This window comes from Pistacia vera, unplaced genomic scaffold (genome assembly GCF_008641045.1).
Source record: "Pistacia vera cultivar Batoury unplaced genomic scaffold, PisVer_v2 Contig374, whole genome shotgun sequence".
NCBI lineage: Eukaryota > Viridiplantae > Streptophyta > Magnoliopsida > Sapindales > Anacardiaceae > Pistacia > Pistacia vera.
Genome location: NW_022196195.1, coordinates 1,538,826 through 1,564,346, shown reverse-complemented (window position 1 = coordinate 1,564,346; position 25,521 = coordinate 1,538,826). Strand labels below are relative to the sequence as shown.

Sequence of the window (25,521 nt, the reverse complement as noted above, 5' to 3'; positions counted from 1 at the left end):
ATATATATATTTAGTGAGTTTTACTGTTATTTTACGAGTATACTAGCTAGAAAAAAAGTCATTACATTAATACTTTTAATTCATCTATGGATTATCAATCCATTTACATTAACTCTTGCTCACATACATCATCTTAAAACATGTATTACATTGCATCTTCATGCCATTTCATAACATTAATCATGCATTGACATTATGACCATGTATATCTTTCAAGGATCATCTAACTAATGGGTAAACATTAGTACATGACTTAATCACGTAAATATATAATCATTTTCTAATCATAAGAATTAATTATGTTAAATCTTAAACTTTAATAACTAGAAGCTTATACTTCAGGCCATTTTCCATCCATTTTCTAAACAAATTGGCTCTTGGCCTAAACATAAAAGTTGTAGAGCTATCTCTTAAATTTCTAGTGCTTCAAGAATCATCTCATTTTGATTTTTATAACTCAAGTTATAGTCAAAATACTGAAGCATGTTTAACATAACCCCTAAGCTTACCAATCTGAATATTTCATATTAAACTATGTCACATCAATTCCTATTGACAATTAACCAATAGGTCAACTTATGGATCACATAAACCTCCTCTTAATAGTCTTTAACATCTTAAAGGAAGTGTAAAATCTCATTGCCATAATCATCCATTATTGTTATAACATTGTAAGCTAATGCAAACAACATATCAACATTTCTAATAGCAACCATTCAACACCATGTGGCCTCCAATCCTACAAGTTTTGCCACAATCAGCATCCACACTTCATTTTCTTCAATCAAACATAACAACTCATAAAACATAAATAGCAATAACTTCATGTATAATGAATTAAAGGCAATAAATAGAATAAATGAGTTCAACTACACTCGCCATCAACTAATTCTATGCCTTAAAGCCTTAATTTAAGGTTTCAAAAAAATCTATAAACGCTAGCATAATCCCTAAAGTCATAGGAGGTTCTTCCTTACCTTTTTAAAGAATTCCTCCAACAAATCATTTGTCTTTGTCTTCTTTTATACCTTAATCCTACATATATAACATTATACCTCAACATCTACTTCAAATCTTCAAATCACATCAAGACTAGGGTTTTTAATCCTTACCTTAAACCCTTCAACTTGAAGATCCAAGGCTCCTATCTTGTTCTCCTTGAAAAATTATGCAAAACTCCTTTAAAACTTAGAGAGAGAAGGCTTGTTTCATGGAAGATTTGAGAGAAAATGGAAGAAAGGTTGAAGAAATGCTCTCTCCCTTGGCTTAAACGAATTTCCTCTCATTTATAGGAAAACATTTCATTAATTTTTCAAAATTATACTATTGGCCCAATTATTTTAATTGTAGAACTCATAAGTCCTTAATTCTTCATATAAGGGCATTTTGGTCATTTCGCTCTAAACATAATTATTACTTAATTAATGTCATTAAATGCAATTAAGCCTACTCATCCTTGACTTTTCAATGCTTATCCATAGGCAAAATGACTATTTGGCCCCTAATACCTTTCTATGGATAATTGATTCATATCGTTCCAAATGAATTGACTATTTTGCCCTTAGTTAGATTTTATGCTTTTTAACATAAAATTAACATCTAAAAGACTATTTTGAGTTAGGAACATACCTTTGACATCTTGGGTATTACAGGATTTTGCAATCAATCTAAACTACTGATTTCAACAAAAATCCATAACCCAATATACCAAACTTGCAGATCATCAATAAATTAAATTAATCAATTAAATTGATTTCTTAAAACATGCTTTCAAGGCAGATTTTGTGCAGATTCATCAAGGCAACATGTTATCAATCAAATATATGTAATTAACCATACATAAAATTATAAAATCTGGTACCCTAGGCTCTGATACCACTGTTAGGAAACGATCAAGTTATGGCAGCGGAAAACAAAAATTATTTACAATATGGATCGTTCCTTAGAACCAAGATCAAGGCACAAATTTATAGTTTACACATTATATTAGAATCTGTAGAAAAAAAAATCAGTTTAGAGTTAAGAAATCATAAGCACGTTTGGAGGCTCCTCCAACTTGTCTCTGAACAGGTTTCGCTACCGATCCAAGGATAGGTTTGAACCAGCGGTAGTCCACACGAAGATAACCCCGAGGAACTAAAGAGGGATTTGCTAGATCCTCTTTAGCCTTAAAATCCGAAAACAAATTGAATAATATTTTGATTCAACACAAAAGCAATCTGGCGTGGGAAAAGAGAAAAGGGGGCTGGTATTTTTAATCTTAATGATTGAATGAAATGTTTTATCATTTCACAAAAATTCTGCACTTATATAGTGCACACAATGCCCTATTCCCTCATGGAATAGGCTTGGGAACCAACCCAAACAACCCCTATGTCCAAATAGCCTCATTTAGATATTTTAATTATTATTATTATTATTTCAATTAAATTAAATTAATATATATATATATCATATATTAACATTTAACAATAACAATAATTCATTTAAATATATGAGAACACATATTTAAATATAATCTCACATATTTAATTTTTAATATCAAATTAAATAAAGGCTACGACCTCAGCAAATTTAATTGCACTGTGAGATTACCAAAATACCCTTTTGCCTAAAAAGATGAAAACACCCTTCTTATAAACTAGTTCTTAAATTATCTTCTACGTGTGTGACCCGTAGGCTCCTTATCACACCGGTAGTGTGTAGTATCGTGATTAACACCAATTAATCATCTCACTATACACAGACCAAGATTGGCCTCTAGCAAGGCATCATGACCACCCGATAGATTCGAATTCAGCGAAGCAGCTACTTGTCAAAGATATGGTTATTGTATAGTCCAATCCTTTCATCATCTGTTATCTCAACGAGACCGAGGCACAGAAATAGTGTCAACCTCAGTTACTCTCGATATGTATGTATTTAGTTACTGGACCAATGACCGAAATAATAATCTGGATAGAGCAACAACTCAATCCCACTGTGGCCACAGTTTTAGTGTCATTACCATTTACTAAATTGCACTGTGAGATAACTTCTCCTGTACCCGGGAGTGATGAATCATTTGTTAATCCACCATAGTCTTGATACACTCCTTGATGCAGCCAATCACTACTGTATTGACAGCGCTTAATAGAACTATGTTGGGCTAGTGTCAAACTGTACCAATCAGTGCACAAGGTGCTCCAGTAATCTCAAGTTTAAGGATCACATCCACCACCATTTGTTAGAGGATTTGTTCCATAGACACTAGGGTTACCATCCATATGGAATCCTCTAGTGGGTCAGTCCAGTGAACTTGCCTACAACAAGCACCCATGTGTTGCACCATGTTGTCATCAAACAACCTTGATAAGTGAGATCAGTCACTGCCTTTCGACAACGTCGTTCAACACTATGATAGCCTTATCGTATTATCTATGCACTTACTTCAGAATAATACTAAGGCTACGAACGTTTCTAGAATGACCACCATATAAGCTCATAGGGTTCTCACTATCAAGATTTGAAACACTTGATACCCTCGTCACGGTTCTACATTCTAAGGACATATATCAATACATACAATAATGATTTACGCGATATAGAATAAAATGTTTTTTTATTGATCAATGAACATTATTACAAAGAGTCAATTCTACAATAATTGATTGGCTCTAGGGCACCCACTCTAACATCTCATACTTATTTTTTAGGTATGACCACTTAGGTTCATTGTAACCTAGTTGTGTGCCCAATATTGTATTCCGATATATTTCGTCATAACTCTTTATGATCAAAACTCCTACCGATCATGGTAGGCATTTAGCAGTGCTCCATAACCCTAAAGCCACAATGAAGTTATACTCCAATGAACCTATCCGATCGTATGTACCATGTAATAAAATCCCTCCATCATCTAATCCCGATTAAGAATAGTTCATGGTATGTCAAAACCCTTAACTTAATCTTTAATCAAATCGTCAATCAATACAGTGAAACGTGTTATCATGAAACTACTTTTCATATGACATCTTTATATACTCTGGGCAAAGATTTGCTTTTTCCAATGTTTATTGACATTCGACTAGGAACTCTACATCAAACTATTTTGAGTCAACGGATTCCGTCTTGACCATCACTTGTTCTCGTTCATGAATAACATATGACCAAATGGGCTTCTTGCATAAAACATAACTAGTCTCGTGCTTATACACCATATGAACCATACGCATCCTATGTCAAATCCAATCGTGATATATCAAGTCTAAGGATATGTAGTACACTATTACGATCTACGATGTAGTCCATGTGATTCATCATAATTCGTCATATTTGATAAACAATTCACTAATCGTTTATCTATGCTAATGCCCTAGTGTCATAACTCTATTATCCCGTGATATTCAATGGAGATATTCAGCATGCCTACTATGCAATGTTATTGCCCAATTAACATTACTTACGTAAGGAATGTTTCGATAATTTAATCTTCTAAAGATCCACATCATCCAAACATTATATATATATGTTGTATAAACGAAGCAGTAAACAAACATGTGAAAAATAAGAACTCTTTCTTTTATGAATAATAAATATTTACAAGAAATAATGTCTTAAAACCGACAACATGATTGGTTCCTAGGACATACAACCATACACTAACAGAAGGGGTGGCTGAATTTACCTCTATTTGATAACTAAACACTTAGTTGCCAAAAAACATTATTTGCAACTAAAACATTAGTCATCAAAAATTAATTTTACTAACATATTGTTTCATTTTTCTGGGAAATGAGGGCGCCAAAAAATGGCAATTACTTTGGGCGACTAAATTCAATTTAGTTGTTAAAGATGAGTTTCAGCAACTATTTTAATTAGTTGCAAAATAATTAGTTGCTGATTCTATATTTTCTTGTAGTGAATCTATTGTCGAACCCGTTTGTTGTAACTTTGTTAGATCTCCAAAGAAATCATTAAATTGAGTAGGACCAAATCTACTATGAAGGTCACCCTTGAAAACCTACCAAGTGATGATAGGAGTTCCTTGCTCCCTCAAATTAATAGGATATGTGTCCCCTTCCAAATTGAATGATACTGGTTGTATTTTTTCCTCTTTTGAAGTGTAGTAGAACTCAAAAACTGATTAGTGCGACATATCCAACTTGAGGGATCTTCTTATCAATTGAAGCGAGAGAAATTTAGCTTCACTATCAAGGAAGATACGATATGGTGGAGTTTTCTCGAGCAGTCTCCTCAGACTCTGTAGTCTCATGTTTAGTAGTTTTCTCCCAAGTCTGACGACTGGTATTAGAGAGTTGATGAAAGCATGGATTCATCACTTTGAACATCTTTTCAATATGCTTTAACGTAACATTATTTCTTGATGAGCATCTACAATGTCTGGCTTTGATACTAATTTGTCACATGTTCGGTAACTGATATAGTAATTGGTCGATTTAATGGTTGAGAGGAAGTTTTTCTAGTTCTATCTATTTTTTAATGAAATAAAAAGCAAGTCAATTAAGAAAATTGGTTTGCTTGAAGGGAACTGAAGACATCCTGATTCTTAAAGGAAACTCGACACCTTGTAACTGAAAGAATTGTTATTCCAAATATGTGTTTATATATTAAGGAGAGTAAATACAAATAATTACATAAAAAAATAAGATACTCTATTCAATTATATTTTATCTCTAAACATCTCAATCTCTTGAGAAAAGCTCAACAATTTATTAATCACCTAACATCCACACATCTTAATTGGACTTTAAATAGACCAAGCAACTCTTGACAATGGTATATAAATATAACCCCTAACGTTTGATTTGATGCTGACCTTATTATAAAAATCGTCATATTTGTGTCTAAAAATCTATGAAGTTTATAAATATTTATAGTCTTAAGGTCAGAAGATATATATGGTTGATATTATCTCATATTTCATACGACTCCATTCGACCACACAACACAGCTATGGCACTTGCTCTCAAATTTCTTACTCTCTCCTCACTTTGTTTTCCTCCATCCACAACTTCACTCTTCCTTCTGCGGTCTAATTATTCACAATCTTTAAAGCTCAATAACAAACCTTCCTCAATCTACACCATCAATTCCAAGTCCTTTCGTCTCTTTTATCGTTTCTCCGTTGATGATGAAAATGATGATGAAAACTCAAACTCTAGCTTCGATGAAGCAGTTGCACTTTTCAACAAGAGGGCTTACTATGAATGTCATGATTCTCTTGAAGCTCTATGGTACAGCGCCGAAGAACCAACTAGAACTCTCATTCATGGTATTCTTCAATGCGCTGTGGGATTTTATCACCTATTTAACCAGGTAATTAGTTTAGTTTTTCTAATAATTAATTAAACTCTCTATTAGAATTAATTGCTGTTTAAAATAATTAATTAATTAATACAGAACCATAAAGGAGCAATGATGGAGTTGGGAGAAGGACTTGGTAAGCTCCGTAAAATGAATTTTTCGAGTGGACCATTTCATGAGTTTGAGCGGGAGATTTCTGCAACTTTGGATTTTATTTATCAAACTCAAATTGAATTGGCTGCCTGTAAGTCTTTTCCCATTATCTTACTACATATTTAAAGATTTGATTATTGTGTCAATTTATAGTAATCCAACCATTATAATTTAATTATGTAATAGTTTGTTAAATTGATAATATAAATAGCTATACTTCAACCAAACAAAATAATGTTTGACTGAGAAAGGGATTATGGAAATTTTGAGACGATAATCTACTTTTATCAAGTGATTTATTAGATAATAGAAAATGAGAGATCTTAAATACTACTCGAAATTCATAACTGTAGGGAGGGACCATTGAACGGGGGCTCATTTACAAAAAGTTGAAATGGATACTCTAATTGAATTGGAGTCAACTTGTAAAACTAGTCAATTGGTTTTGTTTGATGATTAATGATCAATAATTGATAATTAAAGGTAAAATACATTGATATGAAGAAAATAATTGATTAGTTGAAATTTGTGTTGTTCAATTCAGGCATTGATGATCTATGTCTTGCAATGGATCAATCAGAAAGATCATATCAACTTCTTGGGGACTATGGTGCTGGGCAACATTTGTATCATCTTGAGAGTGATCACAATGAAATTATGTATATAGTCTTCCACCCTCCAAGATCTTATGCCTCTCACAGCTCTTTAAAGGTAAAACTTCCCCTTTTAAATGCTACTCAACAACATTTAATTAATACCCTCTAAATAGAAATACAATTGATTTTGTATCATATTACTTGATCTGTCAACTACTCTAATATAGAGAGTTCATCACAAGGAACTGTCGAAGTTAAAAAGACCATGAAAAAGAAAAGTACTCCACTCATTGAACAAAACCAATTATCATCTTTTCGCTTAACAGGAATCAATACATCTCATTGAGATCATTCACATCTGCACTGCCTGATTGTAGACGAAAAAGAATCTCCTGTCATGCCATGAACCATAGAAATTAACATTAACTCATAATGAAACAATAACTGAAAAATATTGGTGCAAATTTGCATTACCACTGAATATTCCACAGCAAACAATACTTGCAATTAACGAGAAAACTTTGGATGAGATGATCAATACATATATAAATGTTAAGGCAAGATTTCTCAAGCTTCCATTTCTTTATACTATCAAAGAATTCTTGTGCTCATCTATTCCATTTCGTCATATTATGATAGGCAAGTTGGCCAACGCTATGATAGGGAAGAATTTCGGTATGCATAAGGCAAAACAAAATCAGAAGAGTTCAGAAATATTAGTCATTTTTGGAATGTCTTGAAGGACTATTTCATGCAAGAGGCTTTTGTAAAAGCTCACTTGGATGACCAGTAAATATGATGATGTTGACCGTCGATGGAGTATTCTCACCGCTACGATCGATGGGATCCCATTTAAAGGCAAAAATAGAAACAGAAAAAGAATGATGATGCTACATTTGAGACGATGTGATAGAAACAAATCTTAAAATAGCATTAAAAAGTAACCCATCCAATGATATTAAACATCCAGAAAATTGCCATTTACATGTGTCCCAGGCAGAAAATTCACAAGTACCACTTCACCTCATCTCAGACATTCTAAGAAAACTTATAGCTGAATAAGAAAGAGGGTCAAAAAGATTGCTTTGAAATATAGGAGGAACGTTAGGCTTGTCTTGCTCCTCCACATTGCATATGTATGCCAACAAACCAGGGTGCATTTGAAGGGCCCTCTGATTGCCAAGAAAAAAAGTTTATACTTGATTGAGCATGTAGATGTTAAAGCTTATACTTGCAATACCAACAAAGCATTTAAGAATCAAATGTGACCACACGCCGATCAATATGACTCAAACTTTCTATACTCGTTAATGTCTATGCTCAATCTATTGTAGCATTTGAGAAGGAACACTATGAGTTTTCAAAATTAAACAAAGATTTCCTTGGTGGTGGTGCTCGACCCACAAAGTTCATGATTGAAATTTCAGTTTTACCATCATTTTCTTCAAGTGATCATAAATGACTATTTTTTAACCGTAATATATCATTGTAATTTCAAAATCAAAAAAGAAAAAACAATATTTACACACACAAAAAAAAAAAAAAAATGTATTCGCTTTACTAATGACTTTGTTTAATGAAAAAATAAAATCTTTTAAGAAACAAATTTAATAAAACTATTGGATAAACTCCCCTTCGTTTAGTTTATTTTGAGAATTTTGTAATAATTGCATAGTCAAAGTTATCCAAAAGATTTTCTTTTTTCCTTGTTTCAAATGGCACTCTCTCAGAGACGAAAAAGGATCTTAAAAAGACATGATTGAAAAACCCTTGAACTAGATTGTCTTTAGAAACAATCTAGGACTATTGTAGCTTGCCTAATCTTAATTATCCTTTAAGAGACTTATAAGATTCATATGAATCAAGATTGGGAGAAGCACTGTATTAGAGTAGTCTACTACTGTTAGTCAGCTTAGTTAGTCCGCAACTTGATTTGATCTATGTAACGTCCACATTGCGGTACATAGCTTAATTATGCTTGTTTGCCCTTAGTTATGTTTGTATGCTCTTAATGTTGCTTAGTTGCCCTTAGTTTTGTTGGTTTTAAGGTGGAAGATTGACAAAGTTGGAAATTTTAGACTTCGCCGCGGCCAAGAAAAAAGTTTGCCGTGGCGACGTATGCTCTGGAATTTTTCGCCAAGGCAAAGAGCTAGCTGGAATTCTTGAGAAAATTCTAGAGAAATTTCTTGAAGGGAAAAATGATTATTCTACCCCTAATTAGTTGAAAATATGGGAAGTGAAAAGTAAGGAAATTTGATGGAGAATGCAATGGTGATGAGGGCATTTTTGTAATTGACTAAATGACAAAGATGAAATTTTCAAGAAAGTGTAAGGGCAAAATGGGAAAGTATGAATATTAATATGAGATAGTAAGGGTTCAAGCACACAAACCCTACCATTCTCTACACCCCACACACCACTTTCATTCTCAATCTCTTCATCAAATTTCCAAGGAAAATTAGAGGGCTTTTGGTTGGATTTTGGTAGAGATTTTATCCTAAGCATCCAAAGGTAAGAATTCTTGCAATAGATATGAGATTAATTTTTAAAGTGTTGAATTCTTATAGTTTTTATGCTTAGAGTTTTAGAGAAAGAACAAGTCTACCAAAGAAAGAGAGATTCTAGTGGAAGTACTCAAGTGCAAGGTAAGTAAATTGAACCCTAATCCTTGATTGAGCAATAAAAGTGTAGAGATTTTCTTATATGGATTTATATGCTTGAGATTTGTTGATGGAATTGTTGTTGAGTTTGTTGATGATCCATGATTGGATTTACACCATGAGAAGGGATGGTTGTGTTGATAGAAATTGATGGAAGTTTGGTTGAATTTAGAAAGAGTTTGAGTATAATTTATGGAGTTTATTTCCTGGCCAGGTTTAATAATGTTTTAAGGGAGTTTTACTCAAAATATTGGTGGTTTGAGAAAGAAGTAGAAGTATAGCTAAATTAGAATTTGAGTATGCATGCATTATGTTTGATGAAATGTCCAAGAGAAGTGTATGTTTGAGTGTATTTATTTGTGATCTTGATATGAGCTTGTAGATGATAGAGAAAGACTTATTTTTATGCTACATGGCATTCTTGCATTAAATATTTGCATTTAGAAAGAATAATAAGCGTGAATCATCTACATGCAAACATATGCATATGTATGGGAACTTAAAGAATAAAGAGAAAGAAAGAAAGCACTAAAGAACAAAGAGAAAGAAAGAAAAGTACTAAAGGAAAGAAAATAAAGGTTGTTGCGATGGGAAACCCATGGGTGACAAAAAGAAGAATATTCCCACATACACGCCACCTTCAGTGAGTGGCCTAAGAATAAGAAGAAGAATTTGTACGGCCCGTAAGAGTGCATATGGATGAGGGTTGTACCCAGAAGAAATACCTACATGCATACCACCTTAAATGAGTAGCCTAAGAAGAAAAGAATTTGCACAGTCTGTAAGAGTGCATGTAGATAAGGACTGTACTCACTCACACGACCAAGGTTCTGAATCCACGCATCAACCGAGTCCGATCGGCAAAGAATAAGAATAAGAAAGAATAAGCAAGCAAGCAAGAAAAGAAGAAGAAAGAAAGAAAGAAAGAAATATAGAAAACAGAAAGAAAACAGAATAAGAAACGGAAAAGAAAATAGAGAATGCATCTCTATGCATTTGTGTATTTGCATCTCATCTATGCATGATACCATGATTCCTATCTTGGATAGTGAGAAATTAGAAGAAAGAAAGAATAGAAAGAACTAGAAAGAAAGAACAAAGAAAGTTAGAACAAAAGAACAGTGAGAACTAGCAATAAAGAAAGAATAGAAAAAGAACAAAGAAAGAATCGAGAAGAAGAAAAAGAGTAACATAACGAAAGAATTCAGAATATGAGCAACGGAGATAGAAGATTAGTGTAGCAGATTTACTTACTGAGCAACTAGTGCTCACCCCGTTGTTTCTAAATGTTTTTACAAGAAATAGGTGAGAAGCGGTCGGATGGACGTCGAGGAGCGGAGAGAAATGGCACTACTGTCCACTGTTTTGAGCTTGTGTATATGATACTTTTGCTATGTAAAGAATTATATATATATATAATAAAGAAATTTTTGGGCCCATTACTTTTCATTTTTATGCTTATGTTTTTTTTTATCGTATTATATTTTCCAAGTATATTAGCTAGAAAGAATCATTATAATCTAGGTACTCCAAATCAATCCCTCGACTCTAAATCAATCCTTCGTTTCTTTTTGGAGTAGTGAAAGAAGAGATTTCAGAAATTGAAGCAATAATGGCAGGTGTCAATGGAGAACCGAATATAGCAGCAACAGATCCAAATTTGCCTCTTTATATACATCCATCAAATACTCCAGGTTCGGTCTTAGTCTCAGAACAACTTATTGGGACTGAAAATTATGGAATTTGGAGTAAAGCTATGACAGTATCATTGCGTGCTAAAAACAAGTTAGGGTTTGTGGATGGAACTTGCAAGAAATCGACATTTGATACTCTTTTACATGCACAATGGGAAAGGCGCAATTCTTTGGTATTGGCCTGGATTTTCAACACAGTATCCAAATATATTTTTAGGGGAATTGTTTACTCTACAAATGCGTCTCAAGTCTAGCAAGATCTTCAGGAGCAATATCACAAGGTATTGGTACAAGAATTTTTGGAATTCACAGAGAAGTTATGAATCTTGTCCATGGTACAAACTATGTGGCAGTGTATTTTAACAAACTAAAATCTCTATGGCATGAATTGAATGCTTTAGTAAGCTTGCCACCTCCTGACAGTGCTACAGCAAAGGCTTATCATGAACATTTAAACCAGCAAAAATTATTGCAATTCTTCATGGGACTTAATGATTCCTACTCAATGGTGCCTAGCCAAATACTATTAATGTCACCACTGGTGTCGGTGAAACAGGTGTACTCAATTGTGAATCAGGATGAAAGTCAGAAGATACTTGCTGGAATCAACACCAATTCAGAGCTTTCAACTGCACTTTATGCACAGAATAATCAAAAATCACAAAACCGGAATCCGAAGTACAAAGGAAAGAAGCCATATTTTGAGTGTGAGCACTGTCATCTTCCTGGACATAGAAAGGATACCTGTTACAAGATACACGGCTACCCTACAGATTATCAGTTCACAAAAAGAAAAAATGGAGGAAAAGCTAAGGCCAATCAGGTGTAATCTTCACAACTGACCAGTGATTCTAAGTCTGGCACAAATCTTGGAACCATTCTTACAACTGAGCAATATAATTAGCTCTTGCAACTGCTTGGGAAAGAGAATGTATCAGCTCCAGTAGCTAACCTTGCAAGTAATCTTGTTTCTCTGTATTCATGTCATATTGCCAGTAATTGGATTATAGATTCAGGAGCGACAGACCATATGACATATGACTATTTAGGCCTAGAATCTCCTATTGATATAGGCACATCCCATAACACATTGGTAGGACTTCCAAATGGTACCAAAACTAACATACAACATACTGGTTTTGTTAGTTTGGATGAAAGGATTTCTTTAGATAATGTGCTTCATTTACCAGATTTTAAGTACAACTTGCTTTCAGTGTCCAAGTTAACTGCTTTAAACAATTGTTCAGTTACATTTTATCCTGATTTTTGTTCGATTCAGGACCTTTGGAGTGGCAAGTTGAAGGGGATTGGTAAACATAAGCAAGGGCTATACTATTTCATGCATCTTTTAAAGCTAAAAACCAATGTAACCAATTTACAAACAATAAGTGACAATGCCCACAAAACTTCCTGTTGTATGCAAAACGTATCTTTTGGTTTACAAACTAACAAAGATTGTATCTCTTTGTCATCATCTGCATCTTCTTTCAATAATAATCCAGAAATTTGGCATCATAGGTTAGGGCATGTTCCATATCACATCTTAATATTGATACATGCTAATTTGTCACTGACACATACACCCTACTATTATATATGTCCACTAGCTAAACAAACTAGGATTCCATTTCCGTTGAGTCAATCTACTACTGCTTGTACCTTTGATCTATTGCATATGGATGTTTGGGGTCCATATAAGATACCCACTCATGGAAATGCAAGATATTTCTTAACCATTGTGGATGATCATTCTAGGATAACTTGGCTTTTCCTCATGCAATTCAAATCTGATGTTTTTTTCAAACCTTTAAACATTTTTTGTCCATGGTACAAAATCAATTTGTCAAGACTCCTTAGTGCATCCGGACTGATAATGCATTAAAATTCTTTAATAAAAATTGTTTTGAGTTGTTGCATGACAAAGGTATAGAATACCAAAGTACTTGTACATATTCCCCTCAACAAAATGGTATTGTTGAGAGGAAGCACAGACATTTATTGGAAGTAGCCAGAGCCTTGAAATTTCATTCACATGTTCCAGATAATTTTTGGGGGTATTGTGTAAAGATAGCAGTCTACATTATAAATAGGTTACCTACTAAAATTCTTCAAGGGCAATCACCATATGAAAAAATTTTCCATAAAAAACCTAACCTTGATCACTTGAAAGTTTTTGGCTCCCTTGCTTATGCTACTGCCATGTCTCCTAAGGACAAGTTCTCGCCAAGGTCCACTCCATGTGTTTTCTTAGGCTACTCACCTACCCAAAAAGGTTATTATTTGTATGATTTAAAAACACATTCTGTTCAAGTTAGTTGAGATGTGGTCTTTTATGAAACAATTTTTCCATTTACTTTGTCAAAATAACCACAACCTATGTTTTTATCAGAACCATTCCTGGAATTAGATTCTGTTTCACATTCCTCATTTGTCATAGATCAGTCTACTTTATCTAGAGATGTTTCATTAGTTCAGACAACAGAACCGGCCTTTATTATCCCTTTCCTTGATTCTTCCCTTCCAGAATCCACTCAATCTGATTCCTCACAATCATCACAGGTTGTTCCTCAATTTTCTTCCACAGAATCATCACATATAAACCCTTCCATTAGAAATCTACTAGGATATCAAAACCTCATATCTGGACAACAGACTTTATTTGTCCCACACTATCCAAAACAAATTTAGTTACTCATGTCAAGTATTCTATTAATACTTTTTTATCCTATTCCCATCTTTCACCTACCTATCAAGCTTACTTATCTCAGTTTTCCTCACTCACTAAAACCTTCCACTTTCAATCAAGCCTCAAAAGATCCTAATTGGGTAGATGCCATGCAAAAGGAGATTCAAGCCTTAGAGCATAATGTTACTTGGTCTTTAGTTCCTTTACCTCCTGGCAAGACCCCTATAGGGTGTAAATGGGTGTATAAACTCAAATACAAATCTGATGGCACTTTAGAAAGGTATAAAGTCAGGAGAGTGGCCAAGGGATACACTCAACAAGCAGGGGTGGATTATGATGAAACTTTTCTCCTATGGTTAAAATGGTTACTGTTCGGATTGTTCTAGCTTTAGTTTCAATGTATGACTGGCCTTTGTTTCAAATGGATGTGGATAATGCTTTCTTGCAAGGAGATTTACAGGAGGAAATTTACATGAAATTGCCACAAGGGTTTTCTCAACCAGGTAAGCAACATTTGGTTTGCAAACTTCATAAATCACTTTATGGTTTAAGGCAAGCCTCTCGGGCTTGGAATTACAAGCTTACTTCAGCCTTGCTTTCTGGTGGTTTTAGTCAATCTCACTTAGATCATTCTCTGTTTATTAAGAGAGATCATTCCAAGCTTATTATTTTGCTTGTCTATGTTGATGATATCGTTATCACTGGTAATGATATGTCACTTATCTCTAATACTAAGTCTCTACTGCATACACATTTCAAAATCAAAGACCTAGGGTCTTTAAAATATTTCTTGGGGTTTGAGGTGGCTCGATCACATAAAGGTATCACTATTTGTCAAAGAAAATATGCACTTGAGTTGATTGCATCGTCAGGGTTATCTGGATCCAAGCCTGCCCTTGTTCCCCTAGATCAAAATATGAAATTCACTTCTGCACAATATGATAGGTTGTTTAATCTCTCAAATGATACTCTCTTATCTGATCCTACTTCTTATCAAAGGCTTGTAGGTAAGCTTCTTTATCTTTGTCAAACTCGGCCAAACATTAGTTACTCATTAAATCTTCTCAACCAATTCATGTAGTCTCCTAAGAACTCTCATATGGTTGCTGCCTTGAAAATCGTTAGATATATCAAGCAAGCTCCTGGTCTTGGTTTGTATTTTCCTTCTCATAATTCTCTCCAATTGGCAGCTTATAGTGATTCTAACTGGGCGTCATGTCTTATGACCAGAAAATCCATAACAGGATATTGTGTTTTACTTGGCAATTCTTTGTTATCCTGGAAATCAAAAAGACAAGCAACCGTGTCTAAATCTTCTTCAGAGACTGAGTATAGGGCCATGGCCTCCACTGTTTGTGAAGTAACCTAGATTGTGCAAATTCTTTCTGAGCTTGGCTTTAAGGATTTGGCTCCTATTAGTTTATTTTGTGACAATCAATTTGCTCTTCACATAGCTTCTAATCCTATGTTTCATGAGCGGACAAAACATATTGATATTGATTGTCATATTGTTCGCACTAGCCTCAAGAATGGTTTAATCAAAACAGCTCATGTTTCTACACAAGACCAGCCTGCTGACATTTTTACTAAAGCTCTTGGCAGTAAAGCTCAATCTCATTTGCTTGGCAAGTTGGGTGTCTTAGATATTTTTCACCCTCCAACTTAAGGGGGGGTATTAGAGTAGTCTACTGCTGTTAGTCAACTTAGTTAGTTTACTATTAATTGTTAGTATAGTTACAAGTTACTTGAGTGGTGGTTGCATCCAGCTGTGTAACTATAGTTAATAAATTCAGTAACTATGACTAGTAAATGTTGGTTAATAGCAAAAGTTGTAATTAAACTTGTATATAGTTTGTAACGAAAAACAGAGCAATACATGAGAGAAAATTCTTTCTTCATGAAAACTCTCCTTTCTGCATTTCATTTCACACTCTACCCAACTTGAAGGCAAGAGAAGATTCTAACAAGGCCAGGACAACCATGGTAAAAAATTTGTATTCCTGGCCCAACAAATTGAATATATCAGGAAAGGTTTCAATGATTTGTACAGCTATAAATACAAGCACGAAAAAACATTTGAGACACTCTTAAACCATGTATTTTATACCAAACACCTTGGTGAGCTTCAAATACAAAATATTTCTCACTTCATTTAGGTTTGTTTAGTGCTATTTTATTTTACCTTTTCATGCTTTATGCTTATTTTATTTATTTATTTTGTATTTATTTTAGGTTTTGAAATAAATGAGGATAAAAAAGGAAATTTTGAAGCAAAAGGAGGAGAGGGATGTAAATTCTTAAAATTTTAGAGGCCAAGCAAGGGTTTTTCTTGAATAATCAGAGCATCTTTGGGTATTTTGGAGACAACTTGAGCTACAGATATCGGAATCTCTTGGTTATTGCAGCGTTGGAAAACTAATTGAGAGAGCTAAAATTCTTATGTTTATGACTTTGCCCAAGTCAACCGAAACCGGGAAGAAAATCATGACACAACAGTATGGAAAAATCAAAACCTTGAAAAATAGGAGATTGGTGAAGGAATTCATGGAGTAGCCATCTTCATAGTTTTTTCTTCTCTTCTTTCCTTTTTTTAAGTCAATGTTTTGTCAGTTTGAAATTATGCTTTTCCTTTGTTCAAGTATGAACTAATTTCATTTTGCTAGGGATTTGATGTAGCCTCTCCTTGACGATTTGAATCCTTAAATTATATTATTGAAGTTTTTATCAATCTTTGTTGAGCATGCATCACTGTACTTAATGCTTTTGAATGATTGATCACCATTTGAATGATTTGTTGTGCATGTTGAGAATAATGCATATAAATTGTTTCTTGTGATGTGTGCCATGAATTGAATGAAAGACAGAGATGTGTCATGTGATTTGTGTGGTTTTTATTGAAATACTATAGAACTTAATGTGTTCATATGATTTTAAATTCACATAGAGATATCGTAGGTTATTATATGAGTAATTTCGGTTCTACTTGAGAGAGGGTTTCAAATAAGTTAAGAGTATTTTGCTATTAACATTGGATGATAAAATTTCAGTAACATGTTTTTAGGATTTAGATTGAATTGGTTAGGTCAAATTGAATCCCTTAGCATTTTTTTCCATTGGTGATTCAAGCTTGTTAATTGCATTCTTTAATTGATTTTAACTTTTGATTTATAAAATTCGTAATATTTCAATTTTCGTTATTTTCAAATAATTTAAAACTAGAACAATTTTGGTATTTAATAGGTAAACAATCTTCGTGAGAACGATACTCTACTCATTTAACTATATTACTTGAACAACTAGTACATTTGCTATATTTTTCACAACACACCTTGTGGCTTGACCAAATGACATCAAAGAAATCAATTTGCTGTTGCAATAAGCTTGGTCTTGGTAATGCATGACCTACTGCTAATTAAATCCTCAATCTTGGTACTTAGGATTTGTCAGACCACAATAAAATATGTTATTTTTGTTTTGTCTTTCTTTATAATTAAATTTATTGTAAACTAGGTTAACTGTATTTGCTCACCTAAGAGATGTTAAGTCGTAAGTGTCACAGCAATGTCGAAAACTATAAAAACCTCCTGAAATTACCAAAACCCCTGAAAACTATTATTCTTTCACATTATTGATCACATATAGAGCCCTTTGAGACTTGGCAATTAACCCGTGAAAACTATTATTCTTTCACATTATTGATCACCATCAATTGCTCACACCACTAAAAGTTGGTTAAAATTACAGACCACCTGAAACCAATTGACCACCGTCTGGGTTGCCTATACCTTCAGTAACAAGAGTTTTTGTGTTTCCACTGTTATGGTTGATGTCAAAGCTTTAATACCACAGATGGAGCAGTATCATATCTAAGTAAGTATTATCACTTAAGTGTACCTTTTTCCAAACAAAAAATGGAAATAAGAAAATCAAGGCTACAATGAACAATTATCGGCCTAAGACCATACAGACATGGTTTCATGCACACATGCATAAACAGTTGGAGATACCTGAATTACTTTGTTGTCATCATCTTCTAAGCTGAATTAGAGTTTCCATGCTTATAACCTACATCTCGAGATGACCGACAATGGAGTAGAGTAGATGAATTGGATTAAATCTAGAGAGATGTTAAGGTCCCACACAAACTGAGAAATGACTTTTTGTGCTGATGATGTTGTTACTGAGAATCTAGTAAGGAGATAATCACGGTTAGGCACCTACACAACATTGAAATGTCTAAAATTTTACTTTTGAGAAGATAGAATTGTAGATCTAACATGCATGAAAAATTCAAGAAAAATGCCCTCTTTCTACTAGTCTAACTAAAAGAGATAAGAGATAATGATATTAATAAGATACAAAAGCATCAAGTAGCACACAGCCTCCTGCATCTACAAGCCATGGTAGATTTGGTCTGATTTTTGACCAATCCAAGCTGCTAACAATTATGCTACAAAAGAAAACACATATATGCCTGTTAGAAGATCTGAGTAAGAAATCAGGCCCTGACATTGGGGTTCCAGCACAAAATATGAAAAAGTGAACATGATGAGTGGACAACAATAGAAAGACCCATGAGGATGAGAATGATAGATGGACATATTCACCTTGCTACATATGTTGCATTACCAATCAAAGCAAAGAGAAACATTAGAGGATTAAGGCCCTGCACATCATCCATGAAAAAATCATGATCTTATTGAATTGTCTCACACACAAACACCAATTTTCTTTTCTTTGTACCACAGGATCAAGCAATCCCTTTCTCAAAGAAAAAAACAAAAGAAAAAAAAAAAAAAAAAAAAAAAAGCCAAATTCCATTCCAAACGAACTTTACATTTATATATACAACTGAATTTACTGAAAAAAAAATAATTTCAAACCTATACTTTCTTACCTCCACATTCCCCCTTCTCATCTGCAAATAATAGAACAAGATACAAGAACAAAAGTTTCAGAAAGACGATAATGAAACTGGTTAACGGATATATAAATAAAAGAACAATTTGTCAGATTGAGAAAGATGACGATAGACTACTACATCCATGCTTCAAAGAAATACCATAAAAAACAGTTTTGCTGGCATATAGATGGTTTATTTATACCAGCTCATAGTCTTTCCAATACCATACAATTTCTATTGGAAAAAAGCAGACACATGCAAACATCATCTATATTCATACGAAACATGAAAACCGATGGACACTTATTTCTGCAGATCAGGAAAACCTTACTACAGTAAATACTACCATAAGTCAGTTAAAAAGTAAAGCTTACATTCAAACAAATTTGGGGAAGCCGTCCACCCTATAAATTGCTGCCATTGCCCAACCAAGGAACTTCCAATTCCACTGCTTCCTTCAATACCATTTCTTGTAATACCCACCATGTACCTGAAACTCAAATGCATACAAGATAAAAAGGAAATAATAAAAAATAAAAAAACAAACCAGCAGGAAAAAACTAGAGTGAATCTAAGGAAATGGCAAGAAAATGAAGCCAGTGATCATTCAGCAACTCTGGTTTTCCCTTCAACGTACGTTAACTCTATTTTTTTCTAAAAATAAATAAATGATTTCCTTTCTTTTTTTCTTTTTTTTTTGGGTTTCGTCTTTCCCATGTTTATTTTTTGTCTTTCAACTAGAAACGAACACAAATTATATGATCAACCAGCTATGGCTGAAACTGACTTGCCAATTTAAATTCCAACGTATAGCCATTAATGGACATGCTGTAGCCAACAATGAAATGATCTAACCAGATCCATACACTCTAAACCTAATCTGCTAGTGCCATACAAAAAAACAAGATAGTGCTTGAATTACCTGCAACAGCTTTCTCCCAACTTGAATCACAAATCCTTTATTTGATTTCTCAAACTCAATGTTAGATAACCGATAGCTAAGTATTCAAGATTAACAGTTCTAAGAAATATCATTATTGAGACCTGAAATAGAAATATGGAATCAAAAAAATTATGTCCCATAAAACGTTTGTTGATTCCATCAATTATTGTAAACTTAAGAGTGGGCTGCATAATCTCACCAAGCTAGCATGGTTTTGATGTTTGGAGATGGTGCAGATTGTGTAGAAACTGTCCACCAAGCAAGGGTGTTCAATGGAAATCCAGAATGATCAGAGGTGGGACTCATCTTTGTACTAACAAAGATCCAGCCGTAGGTGTATGACTCCTTGATAGAGATCTGGCAGACCTGATGAATTTACAAAGAAAAAGTTTTACATTATTATCACAAACATCATTAACCATTATGAAATATTTTTAATCAGTGTTCTAGAAATATAAAGTTCCTTTTGGTTGGAAATCCATTCAATAGAAAGCGAAAGCCCTCATCAAAAGTGCAGTTGATATTCAAATTTTACCCAAATATGATGCCCTTGCAGGGGAAAAATAAGCATCAAATTCGCCTAAATGACAGCAAAGGTAAACATAAAATTCCAGTGACCCAATCATATGCACAAAAAAGAGATAAGTTCCTTCTTAAAAAATAAGAAAGCATGAGAAAACTCAGTTTTGAAATTTCCATCTTCAAGTGTCTCTTGCATCCAACTCAGAATTTCTTTAGAAGTACCAAGAGCTTTTAACTACACCCAGAGGAGTACTCACGGAGCAAATATGCAAAGAAAATGAGGCATAGAGATTTGTGCATCTAATAAAGAGAACTATAAATGTTTAATTAATGGAAAACAGATTCACAGGGAAGAAGAGAGAGAAGAAAGATTGTCAGTCTTGCCTGTCGAACAAGAGAGGAGAAATCTTAAGTCAGATGATCCCAGTGTTCTCGGTAGAACGTTTGCAATCATAGGTTCATACATTTTCCTCACAGAACTGTTGTAAGTAGTATGAGAAGTTGAGTGCTCGAACACCTAATTCGAGTTGTGAAGAGCTCAAAGCTGTCAAACTGACAGAATGTTATACAAAAGACTAGTTTTTATATTAAGGATGCTAGCAGTGTCTTTTTAGTCTCTTTCATTCTCTCACTCTCCTTTGACACATGTACAGGAGATGAAGGAAGGTGCAAGTGGTGGAATATATTCTTCCTTTGTCTCTTGTACACGTCATATAGTGCAAAAGAAAGTTTTTTAGCATTTGTTTTGTATAATCCTTCTGTTTTGAAGTCTAAGCACAATCAAGGTCAGGAATAAATAGTTTGACATTTACGAAGTTCTTAATCTGCATGACTTCTTACAGGCAAGGAAATCTCTTACCTGTTGGAGAAAATAAAATTCAAACTTTAGAGAGCCTAAGTATTTCAACAACAACAACAAAACACACACACACACACACACCAAAGTGTGTTTGATGCTGATAATCAGATACTAGGCACAATGATGTCTACTGAAGAAATCAAGGTAGAATTTTAATTACATGAGTATAGTTCTCTTCGAGGAGACATAGTTCCAGGAAGTGCTGGAAGAGGAATAGGTAATCGGAGCATTATCTCTGTCTGAAATGCACAACCCGCTTTTCCGTTTGTCAGAACAGTTTACTTGTTTTCCAACATCATTATTGCTTTGTCCAGTCTTATCTGCTGATTCAGTTTGGATAGGCTTGAATCCCTAAAATACAAAGCATTTAAAGTATAGTCATGCAGTCAATCACACCCATTAAGTCTAGAATGCTTCAACTTTAATAGCGCTAACTATGCTCTAAATAAGAAACTAGTGGTTAAAAATACCCGAGAAAGTAGAAACATAACAAAGATAAACATCGTAAAACCACTGCAAACAGAGAGGGAACAAGAAAATATAATTATCTAAAACTCACTCTCTAATAAGGTGAAACATTTGATATTTTCTACAAGCACCTTCAGTCAGCAAAGCTAAGTTAGACTTACAAAATTGATAGGCCCAAAGAAACTTGTTCCTCAAATTCACCGAAACTAAGACTAACAATTTTCACCAAATAAAAGTTTCAACAATTCCAATATAAGTTGATCAATCCAAGATGATTAAAAATGGAATATGTTGATATTCGAAGTTCTTCATACTAAACTAGTCACAACAGTACTCTAATTGCATTAATAGTTAACATTAATACACAAGAAATTTATGCTTTAATGCTTATTGTTGGGTGCATAGAGTTGTTAATCCCTGAATTAAGACCTACTGATAGACCTCCCATTAAAAAGTTTTATCATTACAAAGGGCATAAGGGACAATCGGGTCAGAAGTGTAAAGAGTGTGAGGTGCCTTGCTGTTGGTTTTTAAGAGAATTGGTTACAGTCACGTGGAGGGGGAATCAGTTGTATTTGTGTGAGTGGGGAATCAAGTTGTTAGTATAGAGATTGGTGATCTTGAAGGTAGTATAAATAAGGGTCAATGTTGGTGAAGGATATAGATCAATTTAGTGTCATTGTGGGAGGTCCCCAGCTCCTCGATTGCTGGGATCTATCTGTGGATTTCCTATTGTTTGTTGTTTCTTTTCCATTCTCTAGAAATATAATCTGGTTGAGACTCGATTGAGTGAAATTGTCTGTTTTTCTGGACTGTTTGTGCTGTTGCTTGTAATATTGTAGGGAGTCTTAACACCTACTAAGTAATCAACTGTGCTGGGCTTGAATCTAGGAGAAAGCAGTATCTATAATCCACCCTATAGTTTCTGTCCTTTCATGTCTATGAAAAATATTGAATTCAATAGAATTATTGGCATGCTACTAAGTAACAAAACAGCAAAAAGTGTGTTCTTCCATGAAAAAACAGAATTCACATTAAAACATTACAGTTAGTTTCCAGTGTGTTCTTAGTTATTGATATGAACTCTTCTTCACAATTTAAGATATGTCAATTTCCGACAGAGCAAGATTCCAACTACGTTTGTTTAGATCAGTTGTACTATAAACAAAAGCCACATAGATCTAATCTTTTACAACCTTCGACTCAAAACTTGGCTCATAACTACAACATGTTTTCTCTCGTGCAATTCACTTTTCACAATAAGATGCTTTCTGTTTTGTCTCCGTGAGTTTTACCCAGTTCAAAGTGTAGTAATTTAACTTCTCCAGTTGTAATTTGTAATTCGATCTTAAAAATAAAATAAAACTTCACATTGCAGTTATTTCTAAACACCATAAGAAAATTTGAGCATGCAAATTCTTACCTTGTGCAGACATCCATTGTATTTTAGTCGAGGAAATGTGACCATAGTATACGGTTTGTGAACCAAGATCAAGTAATTAATGTATACAGCTGCACAAGAAGGACAAGAGACAGTGAAACTAAAATAGAATTCATAAAACTTCATAAAAATTCATGCTTGAGCACAGATCCTTACCAGTGCCATATAGTACTGGGTTGGAAGCTGCAAAGCAAGCGAAAAAGCTCAGTGACACAGCACAACAGAATTTCAATGAAAAAAAATAAAAAAAATGAAAAAGCGCTAACCACTTCTACTTCTCCTACGGTCACTTGGGAGCCAGAGAATTTTTTCTTTCCATCTTTGACAATAATTTAGACATTATGAACTTCAAAAAAGAAAGTCTAAGAACTTACAATACACATTAACTTGCTGCTTATGTTTCATATGGGAAAGAGATTGAGCTTCATGGTATACTAAATGATCTAAAAATTACCCAAATGCAAACTCCCAAGAATATGGATACACTCGAAAGCTAATGATCCTATCATCTAACACTAACAAGATTTTTTATTTTTTATTTTTTTATTTTTTTTTTTTTTGATAATCCAGAAATTAACTGCACTTGCGGTGCAAGTGGCGAATCGAAACTGCTGCCCCCAACAACACCTGCCATAGCTGGGGAGCGTTTAAATATAGCTTGTTGGCCCATAAGGAGATACTCACAGTATCAAACAGAAACGAAAGAAAAAAAGTTCACATAATGTCTTACATCATAAACTGATCTTATAATTTTCTAGATCGCCAAGACATAAAAAAACAAAAAAGAATGTCTCGCCCATGAATAAAACTAATTAAACAAATTACCGTAGCTGGTTCCAGAATGCAGCCAAAAAGATTGAAAAGATCCCTGTAAAAAACAGTTATCTTACAAGTTTTTTTTTCTTGATTTAGTAATTTAAATACACAAATCAAATGTAATTAACCAAAAGTTATGAGTCAAAAACTACCCACCCAATAATCCAAGTGGTTAGAAAGCATAGAGAGGCCATCGGTGGATTTCTGCCGGTAATTGTATGATTTGAGGAATTTCAGCAACAACCCAAACGACTACACTTATGGGCCCAAACCTAACGAAATTTCATCTGCTATTGCAAAGACAATAATCCAAGTTTTCTTGCATTCACGACAATGCAGAGTTCTGGGACAAAACACCTCTGAGTTTTTGTAAACTCCCATCATTCAATGCAAAGAGAAAACAGAAAATTTTCTTGTAATATATATATATATATATATGTTCTGTCGACCTCTTTCAGAAGGTGAAGCGAGGCGTGAAGTTGCCACGCCTACAGTACACTATATTACAAGGTACACGTTCCTTGAATTGGCTACAGTGTTGGAATTGGCTACAGTGTTGGAATTGTGCCGCGTCGTAATTCTAATTTAATTAATTCAAAATTATTTGGCATCTCGGCTTAGCCGCGGTGTCATCCTGATTTAGCCAATCACGTCCGACGCCTAGCGTTTCATTTTTAAAGTGCGGCCCTAAAATGGTTTAGATTTAGAGCATATTTATTGGGCTCTTTATTGGTTAAAATAGTTTTTTTTTTTTTTTTTTTTTTTTAAGAGTAAACGACTTGTTCCACCCAAGGTTGGAGAATTTGCAAGTTTTCATCCAGGTTTACAAATTCCAAATTTTACTCTTAAATTAAACATGTTAAGAATTTTGACTTCTGATACAGTTGTAGAGGGTGCTATTACCATAATACCTTTCTTATTACACTGTCACCCAGCCACCATCATTATCACCATCCAGTCATCACCACCACCCACCAACACCATCTTTCACCACATCACAACCAAGCCCCACAGTAACCACCCACTACCATTCCACCGATCCACCACAATCGCAATCCCTCTAAACCCCAAAGTCAGCCCCACTGCCACCAACAGCCACCACAAATCACTCACAAACTCAGCCACAAACCCACTAAAAACAACCACAATCTAGCCCAACACCACCAACCACTTGTGTAATGACTTTCTCTAGCTAGTATACTCGTAAAATAAACAGTAAAACTCAATATATATATATATATATATAATATAAATATATATATTATATATATATATATATACCAAATCACTCACAAACTCAGCCACAACCCACTAAAAAACAACCACAAATCGAGCCCACACCACCAACCACTTGTGTAATGACTCTTCTAGCTAGTATACTCATAAAATAAAACAGTAAACTAAAATATAATATATATATATATATAACAAAAATAATGGGCCCAATTTTTCTTTATATATACAAAACTATACA

General features: G+C 34.0%; 1 protein-coding gene and 1 pseudogene across 1 annotated transcript; one reads left to right on the top strand and one right to left on the bottom strand.

Annotated features, from left to right (window-relative positions):
- The first annotated feature begins 5,896 nt into the window (after positions 1-5,896).
- Positions 5,897-8,192, top strand: LOC116140661. Its single transcript, XM_031426258.1, has 4 exons — positions 5,897-6,318; positions 6,403-6,550; positions 7,004-7,170; positions 7,695-8,192. Exons 1-4 carry the CDS (start codon positions 5,956-5,958, stop codon positions 7,713-7,715), a joined length of 699 nt encoding a protein of 232 aa, XP_031282118.1. The 5' UTR covers positions 5,897-5,955; the 3' UTR covers positions 7,716-8,192.
- A 9,641-nt stretch (positions 8,193-17,833) lies between these two features.
- LOC116140621 lies at positions 17,834-24,372 on the bottom strand (annotated as a pseudogene).
- Positions 24,373-25,521: the final 1,149 nt, after the last annotated feature.

Excerpts from the sequence above, each read along its gene's own strand:
- LOC116140661 (XM_031426258.1), top strand. The coding sequence starts at position 5,956 with ATGGCACTTGCTCTCAAATTTCTTACTCTCTCCTCACTTTGTTTTCCT. Across the intron at positions 6,319-6,402 it reads TTTATCACCTATTTAACCAG|AACCATAAAGGAGCAATGAT; the intron begins GTAATTAGTTTA and ends TAATTAATACAG. Across the intron at positions 7,171-7,694 it reads CCTCTCACAGCTCTTTAAAG|GCAAGTTGGCCAACGCTATG; the intron begins GTAAAACTTCCC and ends ATATTATGATAG.